Source organism: Anolis sagrei, chromosome 9, assembly GCF_037176765.1.
Source record: "Anolis sagrei isolate rAnoSag1 chromosome 9, rAnoSag1.mat, whole genome shotgun sequence".
Taxonomy (NCBI): Eukaryota; Metazoa; Chordata; class Lepidosauria; order Squamata; family Dactyloidae; genus Anolis; species Anolis sagrei.
In genome coordinates, this window is record NC_090029.1 from 37,078,045 (window position 1) to 37,100,981 (window position 22,937).

At 44.7% G+C, this 22,937-nt stretch overlaps 1 protein-coding gene across 2 annotated transcripts in view; it reads left to right on the forward strand.

Moving 5' to 3' along the window:
* NTRK3 (neurotrophic receptor tyrosine kinase 3) overlaps window positions 1–22,937 on the forward strand; it is an 850,080-nt gene that overhangs the window by 742,678 nt on the left and 84,465 nt on the right. For both annotated transcript variants that reach the window (XM_060755167.2, XM_067471458.1), the window contains exon 15: window positions 2,373–2,616. In XM_060755167.2, the coding sequence (XP_060611150.2) occupies window positions 2,373–2,616 (244 nt within the window). The remainder of the gene's footprint in view (window positions 1–2,372; window positions 2,617–22,937) is intronic.

Sequence of the window (22,937 nt, forward strand, 5' to 3'; positions counted from 1 at the left end):
AGGTTAGTTATCGTTTTGTAATTAAAAAAATTAACGAATTATTAACGAATTACGAATTAATGAAATGAAACCGCCCAGCCCTAATGGTAACCACTAATACCTACAATTTACACTGCAGTAAAAAGAACCTACTCGCCAGGACAATTCCCCCTCCTCTCATATAAATTGTGATGGAGGAACTCCAGAGAACATGAGATGGGCAACACTACTTCTGGTTATGTGCATGTGGCAGTGAGAGTCATGTCTCTCTACTTAGTGGGCTAAGCCAGGGATTGTGCGTGATTCAGATCAGTCTGCCTTATCGCAGTCATGTTGCTCAGCTCAAGCTGTCCTCATGGCAATTGTTTAAGACTCTCGAGTGAGAGAATGTCAGGCACGAGGGAAGCACCATCAGTATAAACAAATGGTAGCGTCCATGAGGATCAAAAGCTGTTTCTTGAAATGGCAGCTCCAATTTGAAATAGTGTCAGCTCTAAGTATTGATATTTCTTCTGACACTGCAAAGAAACTGAAGAAGTTGGGGGTTTTCTGTATGGATACCTCTGTGCGTGTTTATGAAAGAGAGAGAAAGAGAGAGAACAAGAAAGATGGCAAATTATGTATTGTGGATTTGTCTGTATAGGAGGAGCATTGAGTTAGTATTATGCAATTTGTCCAGCCAATCCCTCTCCAATGCCAGAAATACAGCTTAATGGTGTAATATTAGAAAATGTTGACCATTTCCACTACCTTGGCAGCCACCTCTCCACAAAAGTCAACATTGACACTGAAATACAACACCGCATGAGCTCTGCGAGTGCAGCCTTTTTCCAAATGAAACAGAGAATAGGTTCTTGTGGGTTTTTTCGGGCTATAGAGCCATGTTCTAGAGGCATTTCTCCTGACGTTTCGCCTGCATCTATGGCAAGCATCCTCAGAGGAGACCTCACACCTCTGAGGATGCTTGCCATAGATGCAGGCGAAACGTCAGGAGAAATGCCTCTAGAACATGGCTCTATAGCCCGAAAAAACCCACAAGAACCTAGTGATTCCAGCCATGAAAGCCTTCGACAATACATTAAACAGAGAATGTTTGTGGATTGGGACATCCATAGGGATACCAAGGTGCTATTGCCCTCCCAACCCTACTATACGCCTGCAAAACATGGACTATCTACAGATGTCACACTCAACTCCTGGAACAATCCCATCACAGTTTCCTTCAAAAAATCCTGCAAATCTTTTGGGAAGACAGGCAAACAAATGTCAGCATGCTGGAAGAAGCTGCAGCTGCATTGGTTACCAATTGAGCACCAGATCTCTTTCAAAGTGATGGTACTCACCTTGAAGGCCTGGCGTGGTCTGGGGCCGATGTACCTGAGGGACCGCCTCACCCCCTCCCAACCCCAGAGATCCCTCCGTTCTGAGGACCAAGATCTAGTGGAAGTCCCCAGTGTCAAGACCTTGCGTCTAACAGCAACCAGGCGCAGAGCCTTCACAGCAGTGGCACCATCACTCTGGAATACTCTGCCACCTGAAGTCCAAGCCTTGTGGGACTTACCAGCTTTCCACAGGGCATGTAAGACATATCTGTTTCGACGGGCCTTTGATCTCTGATAGTTTTTAAATTGTTTTAAATTGTGTTCGATTTTAGCCTGTTCTTGTAAGCCGCTCCGAGCCCCAGGGGAGTGGCCGCATAGAAGTTCAAATAATAAATAAATAAAAATAAAGACCACCAGCATTGAAGCAATGCTCCAGTGTCATCAACTCCTCTGGAATGACCACGTTGTCCGAATGCCCAATCACTGTCTTCCAAAACAGTTACTATATTCCCAACTCAAGAATGGGAAATGTGATGTTGGTGGATAGGAAAAGAGATTTAAAGATGAGCTTAAAGCCAGCCTTAACAACTGTGGCATATACCACAGCTCCCTAGCTGGAGGTCAGCTGTGACCAGCAGTGCTGCAGAATTCGAAGAGGCATGAATGGAGGACTAAAGGGAGAAACACGCCAAGAGGAAGGCATGTCAAACCAACCTCACCAGGACTGCCTTCCACCTGGAAACCAATGCCCTCACTGCAGGAGAACATGCAGATCAAGAATAGGTCTCCACAGTCACCTACGGACCCACCTCCAGTACACCGATCTTGGAAGACAATCCTACTTGGACAATGAGGAATCGCCTAAGTAAGTAATTGTTCTGATGGCACAGTGTGTGCACAACAGGTCTTCCTGGATAGTGCTCTTTTGTGCATCTAACGTGGTTGCGTATCATGTCAGTAATGTAGCTCCATCATCAGAAGGTCATGCTATGCAATCTTTGATTCTGGGTCTCAATGTTTCCCTTTATGACGTAATTCACTCTGTGGTTTCCTTTTCCTTGCCTTCTCCAGGGCTCATGGTCCAGATGCAATGATCCTTGTGGATGGACAACCTCGACAAGCCAAGGGGGAGCTGGGCCTTTCTCAGATGCTCCACATTGCTAGCCAGATAGCTTCAGGAATGGTTTACCTTGGCTCCCAGCACTTCGTACACAGAGACCTGGCCACGAGGAACTGCTTGGTTGGAACCAACCTTCTGGTGAAGATTGGCGACTTTGGGATGTCCAGGGATGTCTACAGCACCGATTACTACAGGGTAAGATGACTCTGGAGACAGAGTTTGGAGAGGAAGCCTCTGAACAACAGGGAGATGGCATTGTGTGTGAACTGCATGCTCATTCCATCATTGACTCACAGTATTCACAAAATATGGATGGAAGGCAAAACCTGGTAATTATTATGGGTATTTCAATGAAAATTCCATCTTTAGGAACAGTATAACTCAAAATGCTATATGTTTGGGGCAATACTTCATACGTTGCATATGAGCTTACAGAGACATGGTGTTGGCTGGACTAGACGGTGCAATCTAGAAGAGCAATTCTAGTCTTTGTTCCATTTTAGTCGTATTAAATTCGAGATTGCTCTCCCGTATTCGTCCTCAAAGAGATAATGCAAGAATCATGAAGGGGCGGTTCAAGAATAATAGTAACTTGCTTTTCTTAAAATTACTTTTAAAATGCTCTATATTAGATGACTTTCAACTTTAATGACTCTTTCTAAAATGCCACCAAATAATCACGGGAATGGATTTTTCAATGCCAGTGTCGTAATGTGCTGAAAGTGTCTAAATCTATAGGTAAAGTGTAAATCTGAGCTGACTAAGAAGAAGGACTTTATTTTTGTACCCTGCCTCCATCTCCCCAAAGGGACTCGGGGTGGCTTACATGGGGCCAAGCCCAGGCAAAATACTATTAAAAGCAAAAGCAAATTAAAATAGCATAAAACAGCATAATAATCGAGCAACAACAAGCTAATTTTGGAGGGAGGGAAGGGGACCACTATGCAAACTGATTAAAGAATGGGGGTTCAATAAGGTCGATAAAAACATGTTATAGCATAGGAAAATGGCATGGCAAACAGAGCGGTTGCAAAAAAAGCACAAATCCACTACAAGTGGTGGTACACAAAACACATAGAATCCTAGAATCCTAGAGTTGGAAGAGACCTCCTGGGCCATCCTCCAGTCCAACCCCATTCTGCCAAGAAGCAGGAATATTGCATTCAAATCACCCCTGACAGATGGCCATCCAGCCTCTGCTTAAAAGCTTCCAAAGAAGGAGCCTCCACCACACTCCGGGGCAGAGAGTTCCACTGCTGAACGGCTCTCACAGTCAGGAAGTTCTTCCTCATGTTCAGATGGAAGCTCCTCTCTTGTAGTTTGAAGCCATTGTTCCCTTGCGTCCTAGTCTCCAAGGAAGCAGAAAACAAGCTTGCTCCCTCCTCCTCCCTGTGGCTTCCTCTCACATACTTATACATGGCTATCATGTCTCCTCTCAGCCTTCTCTTCTTCAGGCTAAACATGCCCAGTTCCCTAAGCCGCTCCTCATAGGGCTTGTTCTCCAGACCCTTGATCATTTGAGTCGCCCTCCTCTGGACACATTCCAGCTTAGAGTCAATATCTCTCTTGAATTGTGGTGCCCAGAATTGCACACAATATTCCAGGTGTGGTCTAACCAAGGCAGATTGGAGCATGGGGAGCAGGACTTCCCTAGATATACACACTATGCTCCTCTTGATGCAGGCCAAAATCCCATTGCCTTTTTTTGCCGCCACATCACATTCCTGGCTCATGTTTAACTTGTTGTCCACGAGGACTCCAAGATCTTTTTCACACATACTGCTCTCGAGCCAGGCGTCACCCATTCTGTATCTTTGCATACAAAGGTAAATATATTCTTACAGCCGATATAATGCAATATTGAACAAATAACAAATTCATATAGTGTGGCATACAGCAGTATATAATGAATTACAAACTGTGATTTACACACTGATTCTACAACCATAGCAAACAGAGTTTTTCTTGGTGTAAAGCCAACTTCTCTATAGGGCATGAAGTCCCTTACTCTAGAGAAGGATACTCTTGAGTGAGGTTTTCAGTTTCTTGTGAGAAGAGACCCACACTTCTCTTGAGGGCATGAAATCCCTTACTTTAGAGACAGTTACTCTTGAATAAGTTTTCAGTTTCTTGTACGAAGGTATCCACGACCGGTTTCGACTAAAGTTTTCCTCAGATGGAGAATTGTGGAGAGTAATGGAGTGGACATCACGTTCACCACAAAAACAAGGCTTCCTCGGATGTCTTATACAGTGAAACAGTGGATCTACAGGGAATATACACAAGTGGCTAGAACATGTCCCACAAGGGATAAACATTTGCATATTTTGATAACATGTAAGGTGTTGTTTGTTGTTCATTCGTTCAGTCGTTTCCAACTCTTCGTGACCTCATGGACCAGCCCATGCCAGAGCTCCCTGTCGGCCGTTACCACCCCCAGCTCCTTCAAGGTCAATCCAGTCACTTCAAGGATGCCATCCATCCATCTTGCCCTTGGTCAGCCCCTCTTCCTTTTGCCTTCCCCTTTCCCCAGCATCATTCCCTTCTCTGGGCTTTCCTGTCTCCTCATGATGTGGCATTCAAAGGACTTCCACTTTGTCTCTCGTCTCCTTCCCTCCAGTGAGCAGCCGGGCTTTCTTTCCTGGAGGATGGACTGGTTGGATCTTCTCGCAGTCCAAGGCACTCTCAGCACTTTCCTCCAACACCACAGCTCAAAAGCATCGATCTTCCTTCGCTCAGCCTTCCCTAAGGTCCAGCTCTCACATCCGTAGGTGACTACAGGGAATACCATGGCTTTGACTATGTGGATCTTGGTTGCCAGTCTGATGTCTCTACTCTTCACTATTTGATCGAGACTGGACATTGCTCTCCTCCCAAGAAGTAAGGAAGCGTCTTCTGATTTCCTGGCCACAATCTGCATCTGCAGTCATCTTTGCACCTAGAAATACAAACCCTGTCACGGCCTCCACGTTTTCTCCCTCTATTTCCCACTTGTCAATCATTCTTGTTGCCATAATCTTGGTTTTTTTATGTTTAGCTGCAACCCGGCTTTTGCGCTTTCTTCTTTCACCTTGATTAGAAGGCTCCTCAGCTCCTCCTCGCTTTCGGCCATCAGAGTGGTGTCATCTGCATATCTGAGGTTGTGAATGTTTCTTCCAGCAATTTCCACCCCAGCCTTGCATTCCTCAAGCCCCGCACATCCTCGCATGATGTGTTCTGCATACAAGTTAAAAAGGTTGGGTGAGAGGATGCAGCCTTGCCGTACGCCTTTCCCAATCTTGAACCCGTCTCCTCTTCCGTGGTCAGTTCTGACTGTGGCTCCTTGGTCCTTGGACAGATTCCTCAGGAGAGAGGGAAGGGGGCTTGGGATGCCCATCCCACTAAGAACTTGCCACAATTTATTATGATCCACACAGTCAAAGGCTTTAGAGTAGTCAATGAAGCAGAAGTAGATGTTTTTCTGAAACTCCCTGCCTTTCTCCATTATCCAGCGGATATTGGCAATCTGGTCTCTCGTTCCTCTGCCTTTTCTAAACCCAGCTTGAACATCTGGCCACTCTCTCTCCATGTCTTGCTGGATTCTTCCTTGCAGGATCTTGAGCATTCCCTTCCTGGCATGATGAGAAATCAGGGCCAGTGTACGGAAGTTTGAGCAGTCTTTCGCATTTCCCTTTTTTGGGATGGGGATATAAGTTGATTTTTTCCAGTCTGATGGCCATTCTTGTGTTTTCCATATTTGCTGTAACATGTAAGGTATGCATAACAAAAAAGGCCTAGATACTTACAACAGGTTCTCAAGGGCCGTGCTCTGCAAAAGTATGTTTCTGTAGCAAGCACATGGCCAACAGGTAGAAACAAGTTTATAAAGTCAAGCAATTAAAAGGGGCCAACCCAGGTAGAGCAAGTCACGAAACTGTTAAAGAGCTATACACTATGATTTACATGAAACATTGGAATGAAATGGTGTCATTCAGACCATTGGGGTGTACAGTTTTAAGGGTGAAAATCCAAAAGGCTTCACGCTGTAGTAATTTAGATTGTGGGAATCCGTTGTCCTTTGTGTTTATTGCAAACAGAGCAGTTTAACAGGATCAGATCAACTTAAACTTAAGAATATATATAGTGATGTAATATAGGAATTCAGATTCAGGTCATGATTCAGGTCATGATACAGATCATTTGTCATAGGAGTCGTCAGTCAGAAAAAGCACAACGAAACATCCAGGTCTTTAATTCCTTACGGAAGGTGGATAGGGAGGGGGCCAGCCTAATCTCCCTGGGGAGGGAGTTCCAGAGACGAGGGGCCACCACCAAGAATGCCCCCTCTCTCATCCCCACCAATTGTGGCTGTGATGGCGGTGGGAGTGAGTCAGAGAAGAGTCTCCCTGGAAGATCTTAGGGTCCGTGTAGGCTTGTAGGGGAGGATACGGTCACACAGATAGACAGGTCCTGAACCATTTAGAGCTTTATAGGTAATAACCTGCACCTTGAATTGGGACCGGAAACTTATCGGCAGCCAGTGGAGCTGTTTAAACAGGGGGGTTGACCGCTCCCTGTAACTTGCTCCAGTTCACAACCTGGCCACCGACCTTTGCACCAGCTGTAGTTTCCAAGCCGTCTTCAAGGGCAGCCCTACGTATAGTGCGTTACAGTAGTTCAGTCTTGAGGTAACTAAGGCGTGGACCACCATCAGGGCTGTAGCCAGAAAAAAAATTCAGGAAGGGTTGAAATTTTCACGGGGGGGGGGGGGGGTTGAAATTTTTGGGGGAGGGCTGAAATTTTCGTGGGGGTTGACATTTTCGCCAGGGGTGTTTGAAATTTTCGCAGGGGGGAGGGGTTGTAACCTGCCTCCTAGCTCACGCTGAGGCAAAGAGCACAGCAGGGGGCAGAGCACCCTTCAATAGCCTTCAGCTCCGCCCCTGTCAACCACCTCCACCAAGTCTGGTCTCCTTAATGAGAGCATTCAACCATTCAGCATTGGTTGCTTTGCTACATCAGCTATTGCTGCAAGTAATGACAGTGTGAATAAATTGTCAATATTTGCTTGAGATAGTGCTTGCAGTTCTGGAGGGACTCTTAATTTTTTGCATCTCATAGACTTAGCAGCATGGGGATTGGGTTAACCAGTTAAAATTCATGAGTAAACCAGGTTTTTAAAAAAATCTAAAACATTTTGGGGGGGTTGAACCCCTAAACCCCCTCCCCCCTTTGCTACAGGCCTGACCACCATGGTCAGGTCAGACTTCTTGAGGTACGGTTGCAATTGGCGCACAAGTTTTAACTGTGCAAAGGTCCTCCCGGCCACCGCCAACACCTGAGCATCAAGTGTCAGCACTGAGTCCAGGAGGACCCCCGACTGCGGACCTGTGTCTTTCAAGGGGAGTGTAACCCTGTCATACACAGGTTGCCACCCTATACCCCGTTAGGCCGAGCGACTGACCTGGAGGACCTCTGTCTAGTCGGGATTCAGTTTCAACCTGTTTGCCCTCATCCAGCCCATCACAGCAGCCAAGCACTGGTCCAGGACCCAAGGGGCTTCCTTGGATTTTGGTGGAATGGAGTAATAGAGTTGCATGTCATCTGCATAGAGATAACAGTGAACTCCAAAACTCCCGATGACCTTGCCCAGCGGTTTCATGTAGATATTAAAAAGCATGGGTGAAAGAACAGCACCAAATATGGTATAGAGCAGGAATTTAGGGGTCTTTGCCAGGAGGCAGAGACCAATCAGACTCTTTAAAGAGTTCGTTACCCTGGCGAGACAGAGAGAAGCACCCAATCCCTGATTTTTCCCAATAAAAGGTCTCACCAAGTTGAAGGAAGCGCCACCGAGATGTTTTATTTGCGATTCAGCTGAAAAAGATGCAATGGAGCAATCATTCGCCAAGCAGAGCATGTGGTTATAGAAGTAAAGGCCATTTTATAGAAAATACAGCTGGGAGGAGGCTTGGCCATCCCCCATGCATCAGGGCCAATCATAGGGCTTTCGCGGTGCACCAGAGCCTATCAGGAGGCTCGTGCTGCCTCGACGCTCCAGCGAATCAGAAGGGAGGGAGGCGGGATGAAGGGAGACAATGCATTCTGGAGTGGATTATGGAGTTTTAATGTCCTTAGGCTTATCAAGTCCGGGGATCAGCCTTCCAGAGAAGCCACTTTATGTCCTGAGATGGGTCTGTGATAAGCATTGATGGCTTAAACTGGTTTTTCCTCTTACAATCAGATAGGACACAAAGGGAAAACTTTTGTGAATGTCCTTAGTGGAAAGATTTGAAAGAAAAACAGCTTGGAGGAAAAGAGGACTTTCCGAAGGTCATATCCCCCCCCCCCCCCAATTGTTATATGATTAAAAAGTCTGCCAAACAGAAACCCTAATGGTGGCCCAACTCTGAAGTCAGAAGGATTTCCTTTACTATTGTCCATGCAAAGAATGTCCAAAGAGAAGGGTCTTCTCACGATCACTGATGGCTTTTCCAGAGGCAGGGCAGCTTCCTTGTAGATTTCCCCCAAGGAGAGGGGAAGGGGGCCAAAGGGTCAGGGCAAGGTCAAATACATGAAGGGAAATATAGAAATACAGGAGAAAATATGAAAATATAGAAATCCTAATACAGAGAGTAAACCCAACTACCCTCCCTCAGTGTCCATAGTTCATATGATTCATAGGAAGGTCCATAAAGGGAAATCTATCCACGAGGGGGAAAGAGAGTCCCTTGTTTGTGAGATGGGGGGCCCCTCAGGAGCCCAGGTGTGCCTCAGGTGGGAACATTCAAATACTTTTGTGGCATGATTTTCAGTAATAAATTGGTTACTTTCTGCTGTAAACATAGGAAAATAGAGCATAAAGCCTTGATTAAATGATACACACCAAACTGACCAAAGCTTAACCCTTATTATCCAGCCTGGCATCCTTGCCCTTAGCAAAACTATAAATTACTATCTCTTATAGGCGGGGGGGGGGGGGGGGGGGTCATGTTCGACTTCAAATACTCCTTGATAAAAAAAACAAAAACAAAGTAATAATATTTCTTAAAAAGTGGAAAGGTCAAGGAGAAAAGAACAATACAACCACCATTTTTGAGCTTTTTCATTGAGCACTGTTGGAACACACTGAGGCCAAGATGAAACGCATGCCACACTCAGATATAACAAAGTGGAGATCAAGTTTTTTGGAGTAGGGTGGAATTTGGAGACTAGGGGCCAACCCATTCCTAGATGTAGGAGACTTCATTTCGGCAGCTGTCAGCTGGGAGCTCCTATTCCCAGCTCACCAAATTCATGCAGATATATTCTATGAGAAGGAGGAAGTCTGAATCTCTGTATATGGGAGTCTAGGAAATCAAAATAGTCGCAACTGGCAGACATTCATGAAGGAGAACTGAACTGTCACCACTGCTATAAATGGGACAACGAAGTACTCTTGCCAGCTGTGTCTCTGTGGGCCCTTCCACACACCATATAGAATCCTAGAATCCTAGAGTTGGAAGAGACCTCCTGGGCCATCCAGTCCAACCCCATTCTGCCAAGAAGCAGGAATATTGCATTCAAATCACCCCTGACAGATGGCCATCCAGCCTCTGTTTCAAAGCTTCCAAAGAAGGAGCCTCCACCACACTCCGGGGCAGAGAGTTCCACTGCTGAACGGCTCCCACAGTCAGGAAGTTCTTCCTCATGTTCAGATGGAATCCCCTCTCTTGTAGTTTGAAGCCATTGCTCCATTGCGTCCTAGTCTCCAGGGAAGCAGAAAACAAGCTTGCTCCCTCCTCCCCCCTGTGGCTTCCTTTCATAGAATCATAGAATCATAGAATCCTAGAATCACAGAGTTGGAAGAGACTCCTGGGCCATCCAGTCCAACCCCATTCTGCCAAGAAGCAGGAATATTGCATTCAAATCACCCCTGACAGATGGCCATCCAGCCTCTGCTTAAAAGCTTCCAAAGAAGGAGCCTCCACCACACTCCAGGGCAGAGAGAGTTCCACTGCTGAACGGCTCTCACAGTCAGGAAGTTCTTCCTCATGTTCAGGTGGAATCTCCTCTCTTGTAGTTTGAAGCCATTGTTCCATTGCGTCCTAGTCTCCAAGGAAGCAGAAAGGAAGCTTGCTCCCTCCTCCTCCCTGTGGCTTCCTCTCACATATTTATACATGGCTATCATATCTCCTCTCCAGAATATCAAGGCAGAAAATCCCACAATATCTGCTTTGAACTGGGATATCTGAGTCCACACTGCCATATATTCCAGTTCAAAACAGAAAATGTGGGATTTTATTCAGCTGTGTGGAAGAGGCCTTCAAGGCCCCCCAGTCGTTCATTTATTTATTGTCCATTTCTCTTCTTTGACTGAAATTGCCCCCAGTTTTCCCACCTCCCTCCCCAATAATCTCAGCAAAACTCATCAATAGGTCCAGTGTTTTGGTTCAGCCAGATTCCTCTCTTCAGATTGAACAAGTCCAGGGAAAACACAATGGCATGATTCCGGAGGAGGCTTCATGGTGTTTGATGGAGCAAACAATTGGTAAATTGACAATTATCTAATATTGCCATTGTTTCCACATGGTGGGCCCAGACACATGGGAATGGGGAATTATGAACTTAAGTAAGAAATGTTTGAGATAATCGGCAGCAAGCATATTTTTATTTATTTTATTTACAGTATCTATATTCCGCCCGTCTCACCCTGCAGGGGACTCAGGGCAGCCCCACGTAGAGTGCATTACAGTAGTCCTAGTCATCTAGATGACCACACAGACAGGAGGGAGGGGGCTGACCTGATCTCACCAGGAAGGGAGTTCCATAATGGAGAGCTGGAGCTGACAGAGAGCTCATCCGCACTCTTACAATTGCATACTCTGGAGAAATGACACCTGTGACCAGTATCTCTAAACTGTGGAGACCTTTCAAGATAGTCACATTTCACTCGGATATGTGAGGAACCTAAGGTGTATTTCTCAATGTGTTCGAATATATGTGAAGGCGTATAATTGACCTACAAGAGACATCCCTTGTCAAAAGAGGAGAAAAGGAAGCATAATGTTCAAAGCAGCCCTCATTCTCCAGAACAGACATGCAATTACTCTCTCTCTCTCTCTCTCTCTCTCTCTCTCTCTCATACAAATGTGCAGCGCCGTCATTTATCCACATTTCACTCCGGTCACGCGTATGCTCTTCCTTCATCCCGCCACATGCATTCACCATTTTTGCTCTCTCTTCCTTTTTTTCTTTCCTCCTAAGAATCTGCCATTACTTTGGTACATGCTGAACATTCCTTCCTCTTCCTTTTCTCTGTGTCTTTCATTAAGGAGAAGGCATTGATAAATTAAAGAGAACCCAATGGAGGGCAACCAAGATGATTAAAGGACTGGAGGCCGTGACCTGCCGAGGAGATTAAGGAAACGTAATACACGGGGCTTATGGCAAAGGCAACTGCAAGAGTGACTGATAACTGTGCATAAAATATGGGAGAGGAAATAATAGGCAATTTAGGCCTGACCTCAGTACTCTCCATCCAATACCCGCGCATTTAGACAAGGGAATAATTTGTTGGTGGTAGATGCTTGGGCGCCATCGCTGGAAACATTCCTTCTAAGCTGGCCTGACTGGGGAATCAGGTCACAGACCGGTCCATTTGACAAGCACTGCGTGCAATTTTGACCTCTCCAAGTGTACTAATCTCTCCTAAGTGATGCTACATAAAGCTCAGAAATGAGCATGCTGGTCACAAAGAATGAGTTACATGAGAAGTTCACCATAACTATTACAGGCACCATGAGAAACAGACTGCAGGACAGAGTGGTCTGGTCAAGTGACCGAGGTAGTAAAGCATTTTCCTTATTCAATTTGATTTTTTTCCTATTTTCTGTCTTTAGAAACATTGGATGGGCAAAGGTGGGGAAAATTCACCCATCTCTATACTATACATAATAATAATAATAATAATAATAATAATAATTGGATGGGCAAAGGTGGGGAAATTCACCCATCTCTACTACTACTACTACTACTACAATAATAATAATAATAATAATAATAATAATAATAATAATAATTGGATGGGCAAAGGTGGGGAAAATTCACCCATCTCTACTACTACTACTACTACTATAATAATAATAATAATAATAATAATAATAATAATAATAATTGGATGGGCAAAGGTGGGGAAATTCACCCATCTCTACTACTATTACTACTACTACTACTACTACAATAATAATAATTAATAATAATAATAATAATAATAAAAATTGGATGGGCAAAGGTGGGGAAAATTCACACATCTCTATTACTATAATAATAATAATAATAATAATAATAATAATAATTGGATGGGCAAAGGTGGGGAAAATTCACCCATCTCTACTACTACTACTACTACTACAATAATAATAATAATAATAATAATAATAATAATAATAATAATAATTGGATGGGCAAAGGTGGGGAAAATTCACCATCTCTACTACTATTACTACTACTACTACTACTACAATAATAATAATAATAATAATAATAATAATAAAAAATGGATGGGCAAAGGTGGGGAAAATTCACCCATCTCTACTACTACTATAATAATAATAATAACACAACAACAACAACAACAACAACAACAACAACAAGACTTTATTGTACCCAGCTACCATCTCCCCAAGGGACTTGGTGCGGCTTACATGAGGCCAAGCCCAAACACAACAGTACAAGCAATAATAACAACAATACAAGCAATTAAAATAAAAACATAGACAGTAAAAATACCACATTATCAATAAGACAACACACAATAAAAACAGTTGGAAAGCCAAATGTAAAGTTAAATTAAAAATGCTGGAGCATGGACGAAAGGTGATAGTGGTATTTGTGGAAGGTCATACAAGCAGACCTAAAAATGTAAAGTGCTTTAGAGGACAAAGTACGATGGGATCATTATTCCGGGAAGGCACACTGGAACAGCCACGTCTTCAAGCTCCTCCTGAAGACTGCCAGAGTTGGGGCATGCCTGATGTCCTTAGGAAGTGAGTTCCAGAGTCGAGGGGCCACCACCGAAAAGGCCCCCTCTCTTGTCCCCACCAATTGCTCCTGCAATGCTGGTGGGATCGAGAGCAGGGCCTCCCCGGATGATCGAAGAGATCGTGTGGGTTCGTAAACAGAGATGCGGTCACGTAGGTAGGCGGGTCCCAAACCGTTCAGGGCTTTGTAGATAAGGACCTGCACCTTGAATTGGGTCTGGTAAATGAATGGCAGTCAATGGAGCTCCTTGAACAGGAGGGTTGACCGCTCCCTGTAAGGAGCCCCAGTTAACAAACTGGCCACCGCCCATTGGATCATCTGAAATTTCCGGGCCGTTTTCAAGGGCAGCCCCACGTAGAGTGCATTGCAGTAATCCAGTCTACTTTACTTACTTAGGTGATTCCTCATTGTCCGAGTAGGATTGTTTTCCAAGATCAGTGTACTGGTGGGTCCGTAGGTGACTGTGGAACCCTATTCTTGACCTGCATGTTCTCCCACAGTGAAGGCATTGGTTTCCAGGTGGAAGGCAGTCCCAGTTGGGGTTGGCTTGACATGCCTTCCTCTTGGCACATTTCTCTCTTTCACTCTCCTATCGTGCCTCTTCAAATTCTGCAGCACTGCTGGTCACAGCGGACCTCCAGCTGGAGCACTCAAGGGCCAGGGCTTCCCAGTTCTCAGTGTCTATGCCAGAGTTTTTAAGGTTGGCTTTGAGCCCATCTTTTAAACTCTTTTCCTGTCCACCAACATGCCGTTTTCTGTTCTTGAGTTCGGAGTAGAGCAACTGCTTTGGGAGATAGTGGTCGGGCATCCGGACAACATGGCCGGTCCAGTGGAGTTGATGGTGGAGGGCCATGGCTTCAATGCTGGTGGTTTTTGCTTCTTCCAGCACACTGACATTTGTCCGCTTGTCTTCCCAAGAGATTTGCAGGATTTTTTGGAGGCAACGCTGATGGAATCATTCTAGGAGTTGCACCCATCTCTACATCCAACATAATGTTACAGGCTTTCTAATTCCAAGGTATCCATGAACATACCTAGGGCAGAGCTATGCATTTTAGTCCCACCATTACAAAGTGACTGAGCTGCTACCCATCCATAGCCTTTGTATCTTCCTAGTAACATCCAGCAAAACCTTCTAAAACAAACTCACATGAACATGTATATAGTTGCCTATTATATGGAGGCACTGAGATGCGTTAGACCTGTGTTTCTCAACCTGGGGGTCAGGACCCTTGGAGGGGTCACAAGGGGTTTCAGAGGGGTCATCAAAAACCTCCAGAAACAAATATGTCTGGTTGTCTTAGGAACCCCTTTTGCAAAGATGGGTGAAGATCTCTCCACCTGTCCTTCTCTTCCTTTTTGTAAACAGACGGTGAATCCTCCCACCAAAAGCCCTCTTCTACTGTGGTTGGCTAGTCTCTCGGCCAAGGGCTGTTTCTGAGACTCCAAATGGGGAGGGGAGAGCAGGCATGCTCGGCACATGGCAATGTGGTATGCATGTGCGGGTGAGGGAGAGAGTGCAAGGCTGTAAAGAGGCTCGCGCTCATGAGTCACTTCAAAACATGGGAGTTCTGTGTGGGAAGTTTGAACCAATTCTATCATTGGTGGGGCTCAAAATGTTCTTTGGTTGGAGGTGAACTATAAATCCCAGCAACTGCAACTCCCAAATGTCAAGGTCTATTTCCCCCAAACTCCACCAGTATTCACATTTGGGCATATTGAGTTTTTGTGCCAAGTTTGGTCCAGATCTATCATTGTTTGAGTCCATAGTGCTCTCTGGATGTAAGTGAACTACAAGTCGAAAACTCAAGGTCAATGCCCATCAAAATCTTCCAGTATTTTCTGTTGGTCATGGGAGTTCTGTGTACCAAGTTTGGTTCAGTTTCATTGTTGGTGGAGTTGAGAATGTTCTATGGTTGTAGGTGAACTATAAATCCCAGCAACTACAACTCCCAAGTGATGAAATCAACCCCCCCCCCCCCCAACCCCACCAGTATTAAAATGTGGGCATATTGGGTAATTGTGCCAAATTTGGTCCAGTGAATGAAAATCTATCCGGCATATCAGATATTTACATTATGATTCATAACAGGAGTAAAAATGACAGTTATGAAGTAGCAACAAAAATAATGTCATGGTTGGGAGTCACCACAACTTGAAAGACTGTATTAAGGGCTTGCGGCATTAGGAAGGTTGAGAACCATGGCAGCCAAACTGCTCTAGTTCTGCAGTGTGGATGTCCCTTTAATCATGCTCACATGCAACCACTCCTGTTATGATTCATAACAGGAGTAAAAATTACAGTTATGAAGTAGCAAAAATAATGCTATGGTTGGGGGTCACCACCACATGAGGAGCTGTATTAAGGGGTTGCAGCATTAGAAAGGTTGAGAAGTACTGTGTTAGACTGAAGGATCGACTCAACTCAACTAAGGGAACACCTAGAAAAATCAAAATCAAAATACTTTTTGGGGAGTAGGCTCAGATGGCCCAGAATGATAGGAGGCATTTTAAGGAGCTCCGATATCTCTGCTGTTTTTAGTCTACCAGGGCTCAACAGTTCACTATTTGGAACGTTCTTCTGAGAGTTCCACGGCTGTTCAGCAGTGGAACTCTCTGCCCCAGAGGGAGTGTAGTGGAGGCTCCTTCTTTGGGAGCTTTTAAACAGAGTCTGGATGGCCATCTGTCAGGGGTGATTTGAATGCAATATTCCTGCTTCTTGGCAGAATGGGGTTGGACTGGATGATGGCCCAGGAGGTCTCTTCCAACTCTAGGATTCTATGACTGTGAGAGCTGTTCAGCAGTGGAACTCTCTGCCCCGGAGGGAGTGTGGTGGAGGCTCCTTCTTTGGAAGCTTTGAAACAGAGGCTAGATGGCCATCTGTCAGGGGTGATTTGAATGCAATCTTCCTGCTTCTTGGCAGAATGGGGTTGGACTGGATGATGGCCCAGGAGGTCTCTTCCAACTCTATTATTATTATTATTATTATTATTATTAAGTAGAGGCGGGATGGCCATCTGTCAGGGGTGGTTTGAATGCAATCTTCCTGCTTCTTGGCAGAATGGGGTTGGACTGGATGATGGCCCAGGAGGTCTCTTCCAACTCTATTATTATTATTATTATTATTATTATTATTATTATTATTAAGTAGAGGCGGGATGGCCATCTGTCAGGGGTGGTTTGAATGCAATCTTCCTGCTTCTTGGCAGAATGGGGTTGGACGGGATGATGGCCCAGGAGGTCTCTTCCAACTCTATTATTATTATTATTATTATTATTATTATTAAGTAGAGGCGGGATGGATATCTGTCAGGGGTGGTTTGAATGCAATCTTCCTGCTTCTTGGCAGAATGGGGTTGGACTGGATGATGGCCCAGGAGGTCTCTTCCAACTCTATTATTATTATTATTATTATTATTATTATTATTATTAAGTAGAGGCGGGATGGATATCTGTCAGGGGTGGTTTGAATGCAATCTTCCTGCTTCTTGGCAGAATGGGGTTGGACTGGATGATGGCCCAGGAGGTCTCTTCCAACTCTATTATTATTATTATTATTATTATTATTATTAAGTAGAGGCGGGATGGCCATCTGTCAGGGGTGGTTTGAATGCAATCTTCCTGCTTCTTGGCAGAATGGGGTTGGACGGGATGATGGCCCAGGAGGTCTCTTCCAACTCTATTATTATTATTATTATTATTATTATTAAGTAGAGGCGGGATGGATATCTGTCAGGGGTGGTTTGAATGCAATCTTCCTGCTTCTTGGCAGAATGGGGTTGGACTGGATGATGGCCCAGGAGGTCTCTTCCAACTCTATTATTATTATTATTATTATTATTATTATTATTAAGTAGAGGCGGGATGGCCATCTGTCAGGGGTGGTTTGAATGCAATCTTCCTGCTTCTTGGCAGAATGGGGTTGGACGGGATGATGGCCCAGGAGGTCTCTTCCAACTCTATTATTATTATTATTATTATTATTATTAAGTAGAGGCGGGATGGATATCTGTCAGGGGTGGTTTGAATGCAATCTTCCTGCTTCTTGGCAGAATGGGGTTGGACTGGATGATGGCCCAGGAGGTCTCTTCCAACTCTATTATTATTATTATTATTATTATTATTATTATTATTATTATTAAGTAGAGGCGGGATGGCCATCTGTCAGGGGTGGTTTGAATGCAATCTTCCTGCTTCTTGGCAGAATGGGGTTGGACTGGATGATGGCCCAGGAAGTCTCTTCCAACTCTATTATTATTATTATTATTATTATTATTATTATTATTAAGCAGAGGCTGGATGGCCATCTGTCAGGGGTGATTTGAATGCGATATTCCTGCTTCTTGGCAGAATGGGGTTGGACGGGATGATGGCCCAGGAGGGCTCTTCCAACTCTTGGATTCTATGATTCTATGATCTTCTCCTCTTCAAATGGCAACAAAAAAACTCAGACTCGGACAATCCCCGAGATGTCCAGACCTCACAAGCCCTCTAAACAACTCAGGATAGATGAACTTTTCAGGGAGGAACCTTGAACGTGCCAGACTTAAAGGCTCTACTTACTGATAACAGTTTTTCAGCCTTGGATAATGAAAACACAAGCTCCGGTAATAACTTGGCTGGTTGTCATGAAGAAGTGTTTTTGGAATCATGCAGGGCAGATATGTTTGGGGAGAACTCACTAATTACTGAGATACAACACGCTGAGCAACAACAAACATCCCCCCCCCCCATTTTCTGCTGAAACAATGTCTTCTGACTGTCCACACTGTGATATCTATTTTTGAAATACCTTTGGGGGGAATGAACAAAACAGATGGGGGAAAGAAACCTATGAGCCTTGAACTTCTTTGAAGCATTTTGGCTGGTTAGATAAGACAAAAATGGTGAAATGAAGAAGAAATTAAAAATTGTAGCCATTTTGTCCAATCGTTACCTTAGGAGCACCTAGGCCAGCTCCTAGGATAGTAGGGATTGTGGGCTAAATAAAGATAGAAGGTATAAAGGTCCCAATCTACACCTGACATTGTATTGTCGAAGGCTTTCATGGCCGGAATCACTGGGTTGTTGTAGGTTTTTTCGAGTTATATGGCCATGTTCTATAGGCATTCTCTCCTGACGTTTCGCCTGCATCTATGGCAAGCATCCTCAGAGGTAGTGAGGTCTGTTGGAACTAGGAAAAGGGGTTTATATATCTGTGGAATGATCAGGGTGGGACAAAGGACTCTTGTCTGCTGGAGCTAGGTGTGAATGTTTCAACTGACCACCTTGATTAGCATTTAATGGCTTGGCAGTGCCTGGGGGAATCTATTGTTGAGAGGTGATTAGATGTGCCTGGTTGTTTCCCCTCTGTTGTTTTGCTGTTGTAATTTTAGAGTTTTTTCATACTGGTAGCCAGATTTTGTTCATTTTCATGGTTTCCTCCTTTCTGTTGACATTGTCCACATGCTTCTTGTGGATTTCAATGGCTTCTCTGTGTCGTCTGACATGGTGGTTGTGAGAGTGGTCCAGCATTTCTGTGTTCTCCAATAATACTATGCTGTGTCCAGGTTGGTTCCTCAGGTACTCTGCTATGGCTGACTTCTCTGGTTGAAGCAGTCTGCAGTGCCTTTCATGTTCCTTGATTCGTGCTTGGGCACTGCGTTTACAGAAAACCCACACACACAGATAGATATCTACATGAAAGCTCCAACCATCACCCAAGTGTTAGAATCATAGAATCAAAGAATTGGAAGAGACCTCATGGGCCATCCAGTCCAACCCCATTTTGCCAAGAAGCAGGAATATTGCATTCAAATCACCCCTGACAGATGGCCATCCAGCCTCTGTTTAAAAGCTTCCAAAGAAGGAGCCTCCACCACACTCCGGGGCAGAGAGTTCCACTGCTGAACGGCTCTCACAGTCAGGAAGTTCTTCCTCATGTTCAGATGGAATCTCTTCTCTTGTAGTTTGAAGCCATTGTTCCGCGTCCTAGTCTCCAGGGAAGCAGAAAGGAAGCTTGCTCCCTCCTCCTCGCTGTGGCTTCCTCTCACATATTTATACATGGCTATCATATCCCCTCTCAGCCTTCTCTTCTTCAGGCTAAACATGCCCAGCTCGTTAAGCCGCTCCTCATAGGGCTTGTTCTCCAGACCTTTTATCATTTTAGTTGCCCTCCTCTGGACACATTCCAGCTTGTCAATATCTCTCTGTTACAATATCTGTTGTTGTTATTGTTATTGTTGTTGTTGTTGTTGTTGTTGTTGTTGTGTGCTTTCAAGTCATTCCAGACTTAGGTTGACCCTGAGTGAGGGCTGGGAAAATTCCCTTGGAGGGCCGTATTTGGCCCTCGGGCCTTAGTTTGAGGACCTTTGGCAAAGAGCATCTTTAAGTAATTTGAATTTCAGAGATATGGCGAAGGAACTCTGACTATATAAACAGAGCATGATCTTATACTGCGTTTGTGCAGATGATCTCAGTGCATTATTATTGTAGCAGTAGTAGAAGAAGTAGTAGTAATGTTATTGATTAGCCCTTAGGCCATATCACAATATCAAGCGAAACAACAAGGCTTGATAAGACTTGATTTTGTTGCATGAAACTCCCTGGGCAAAAATATTATTTGTTCCCTTCGTGCCCGCAGCAGAGAGTTCCAAAGGCTGCAGACACTTAAAGTGTACCTAAAGTGACAAGCTGGAATGTGTCCAGAGGAGGGCGACTAAAATGATCAAGGGTCTGGAGAACAAGCCCTATGAGGAGTGGCTTAAGGAGCTGGGCATGTTTAGCCTGAAGAAGAGAAGGCTGAGAGGAGATATGATAGCCATGTGTAAATATGTGAGAGGAAGCCACAGGGAGGAGGAGGGAGCAAGCTTGTTTTCTGCTTCCCTGGAGACTAGGACGCAATGGAAGAATGGCTTCAAACTACAAGAGAGGAGATTCCATCTGAACACGAGGAAGAACTTCCTGACTGTGAGAGCCGTTCAGCAGTGGAACTCTCTGCCCCAGAGTGTGGTGGAGGCTCCTTCTTTGGAAGCTTTTAAGCAGAGGCTGGATGGCCATCTGTCAGGGGTGATTTGGATGCAATATTCCTGCTTCTTGGCAGAATGGGGTTGGACTGGATGATGGCCCAGGAGGTCTCTTCCAACTCTACGATTCTAGGATTCTATGAATCTATGATTTGGCTCTGCACATGTTCAGGCAATCAGGAAACCAACTACAGACCACCTATGATCCCTTAAGACATTGGTTACTCCAAACACTGTGTTTCTCTTGCCCCTTCCTTGCTGTAATGTATTTATTATTACATTATTATTACTATTACATTATTATAGTATGTACTCACACAGAAATTCCTCTGGAAATTGCAAATATTTGTCATTTTGTGAAGGGAAAGCTAGGGCAGATCCTACCTGAAGGATGGCCTTAACATGACACCTGGCACCTTTCTGCAGATTGCTGATATAGTTAAAATCCACTTGGACATTTTATGTGTACACAACTGGACGCATGATTGGGCTGCATAAATATCCATTTGCCGAGACACACTATGCTTGTGCTTCATAGCATGTGGAGTAACAATGCTGTGCAATTCACAGTAAATCAGTAAAGCAATTCACAATTCATCTTGGAAAGAAGTGACAAGTGGAGTGCCGCAGGGTTCCGTCCTGGGCGTTCCGGTCCTGTTCAACATCTTCATTAATGACTTAGATGAAGGGCTAGAAGGCATGATCATCAAGTTTGCAGACGACACCAAATTGGGAGGGAGAGCCAATAGTCCAGAGGACAGGAGCAGAATTCAAAACGATCTTGACAGATTAGAGAGATGGGCCAAAACTAACAAAATGAAGTTCAACAGTGACAAATGCAAGATACTCCACTTTGGCAGAAAAAATGAAATGCAAAGATACAGAATGGGGGACGATGCCTGGCTCGAGAGCAGTACGTGTGAAAAAGATCTTGGAGTCCTCTTGGACAACAAGTTAAACATGAACCAACAATGTGATGTGGCAGCAAAAAAAGCCAATGTGATTTTGGCCTGCATCAATAGGAGCATAGTGTCTAGATCTAAGGAAGTAATGCTACCCCTCTATTCTGCTTTGGTTAGACCACATCTGGAATATTGTGTCCAATTCTGGGCACCACAATTCAAGAGAGATATTGACAAGCTGGAATGTGTCCAGAGGAGGGCGACTAAAATGATCAAGGGTCTGGAGAACAAGCCCTATGAGGAGCGGCTTAGGGAACTGGGCATGTTTAGCCTGAAGAAGAGAAGGATGAGAGGAGACATGATAGCCATGTACAAATATGTGAGAGGAAGCCACAGGGAGGAGGGAGCAAGCTTGTTTTCTGCTTCCCTGGAGACTAGGACGCAATGGAACAATGGCTTCAAACTACAAGAGAGGAGATTCCATCTGAACATGAGGAAGAACTTCCTGACTGTGAGAGCCGTTCAGCAGTGGAACTCTCTGCCCCGGAGTGTGGTGGAGGCTCCTTCTTTGGAAGCTTTTAAGCAGAGGCTGGATGGCCATCTGTCAGGGGTGATTTGAATGCAATATTCCTGCTTCTTGGCAGGGGGTTGGACTGGATGGCCCAAGAGGTCTCTTCCAGCTCTTTGATTCTATGATTCTAAAGGATGGGCTCAGTGTGAAACATGTCCATGTGCACATCCCTGCTTCTTCTACTCCCAGCAGAACACATCCTTTGGGCAATGTCAAGAAAGTCACTAACAGGATCCTGCATGTCCCTAACAGGATCCAAGCCATTGTACTTTCACTAGCACATTAGTTATGCGCGAATACATCCCAGGCTCAGGATTAGTGTCTGGCTCCATGCTTTTGTTTCTTATTTATTCAAAGATCTGCTAACTAAAACAAAAGGGAAAATGTCCCATCTGGCTCAAGCCTGAGTGGGATGCAAAGCGCTTTGTAAAGGTGAACTGCTTAATTTCCTGCTCGGTGTCTGCAGACAACAAAGAGAGATTTGCGTAACAAAAGCAGCTGAAGTGTTGCCTTCTTCTCCCCAGAAGTCTCCCCATGTTCTGCCTGAAGACAGATGCGTCCTCTCCTATGCAGATCACTCAGGAATGTGCTCAGCTGTTTATCCTCCTTTAATAAGACAGCATTTTGTTTCATGCTTGCAGAAGATTATTTAAAAAAAATACAGAGATTAGAGATAGGTTCTTGTGGGTTTTTTCGGGCTATAGGGCCATGTTCTAGAGGCATTCTCTCCTGACGTTTCGCCTGCATCTATGGCAAGCATCCTCAGAGGTAGTGAGGTCTGTTGGAAATAGGACAATGGGTTTATGTATCTGTAGAATGGCTGGGGTGGGGCAAGGAGCTCTTCCCTGCTAGAGCTAGGTGTGAATGTTTCAACTGACCACCTTCATTAGCATTTGAAGGCCTGCCTGAGCCTGGGAAAATCCCCTGTTGAGAGGTGTTAAGATGTGCCCAGTTGTTTCCTCTCTGCTGTTGTGCTGTTGTAATTTTAGAGTTTTTTAATACTGGTAGCCAGATTTTGTTCAAGAACCCACAAGAACCTAG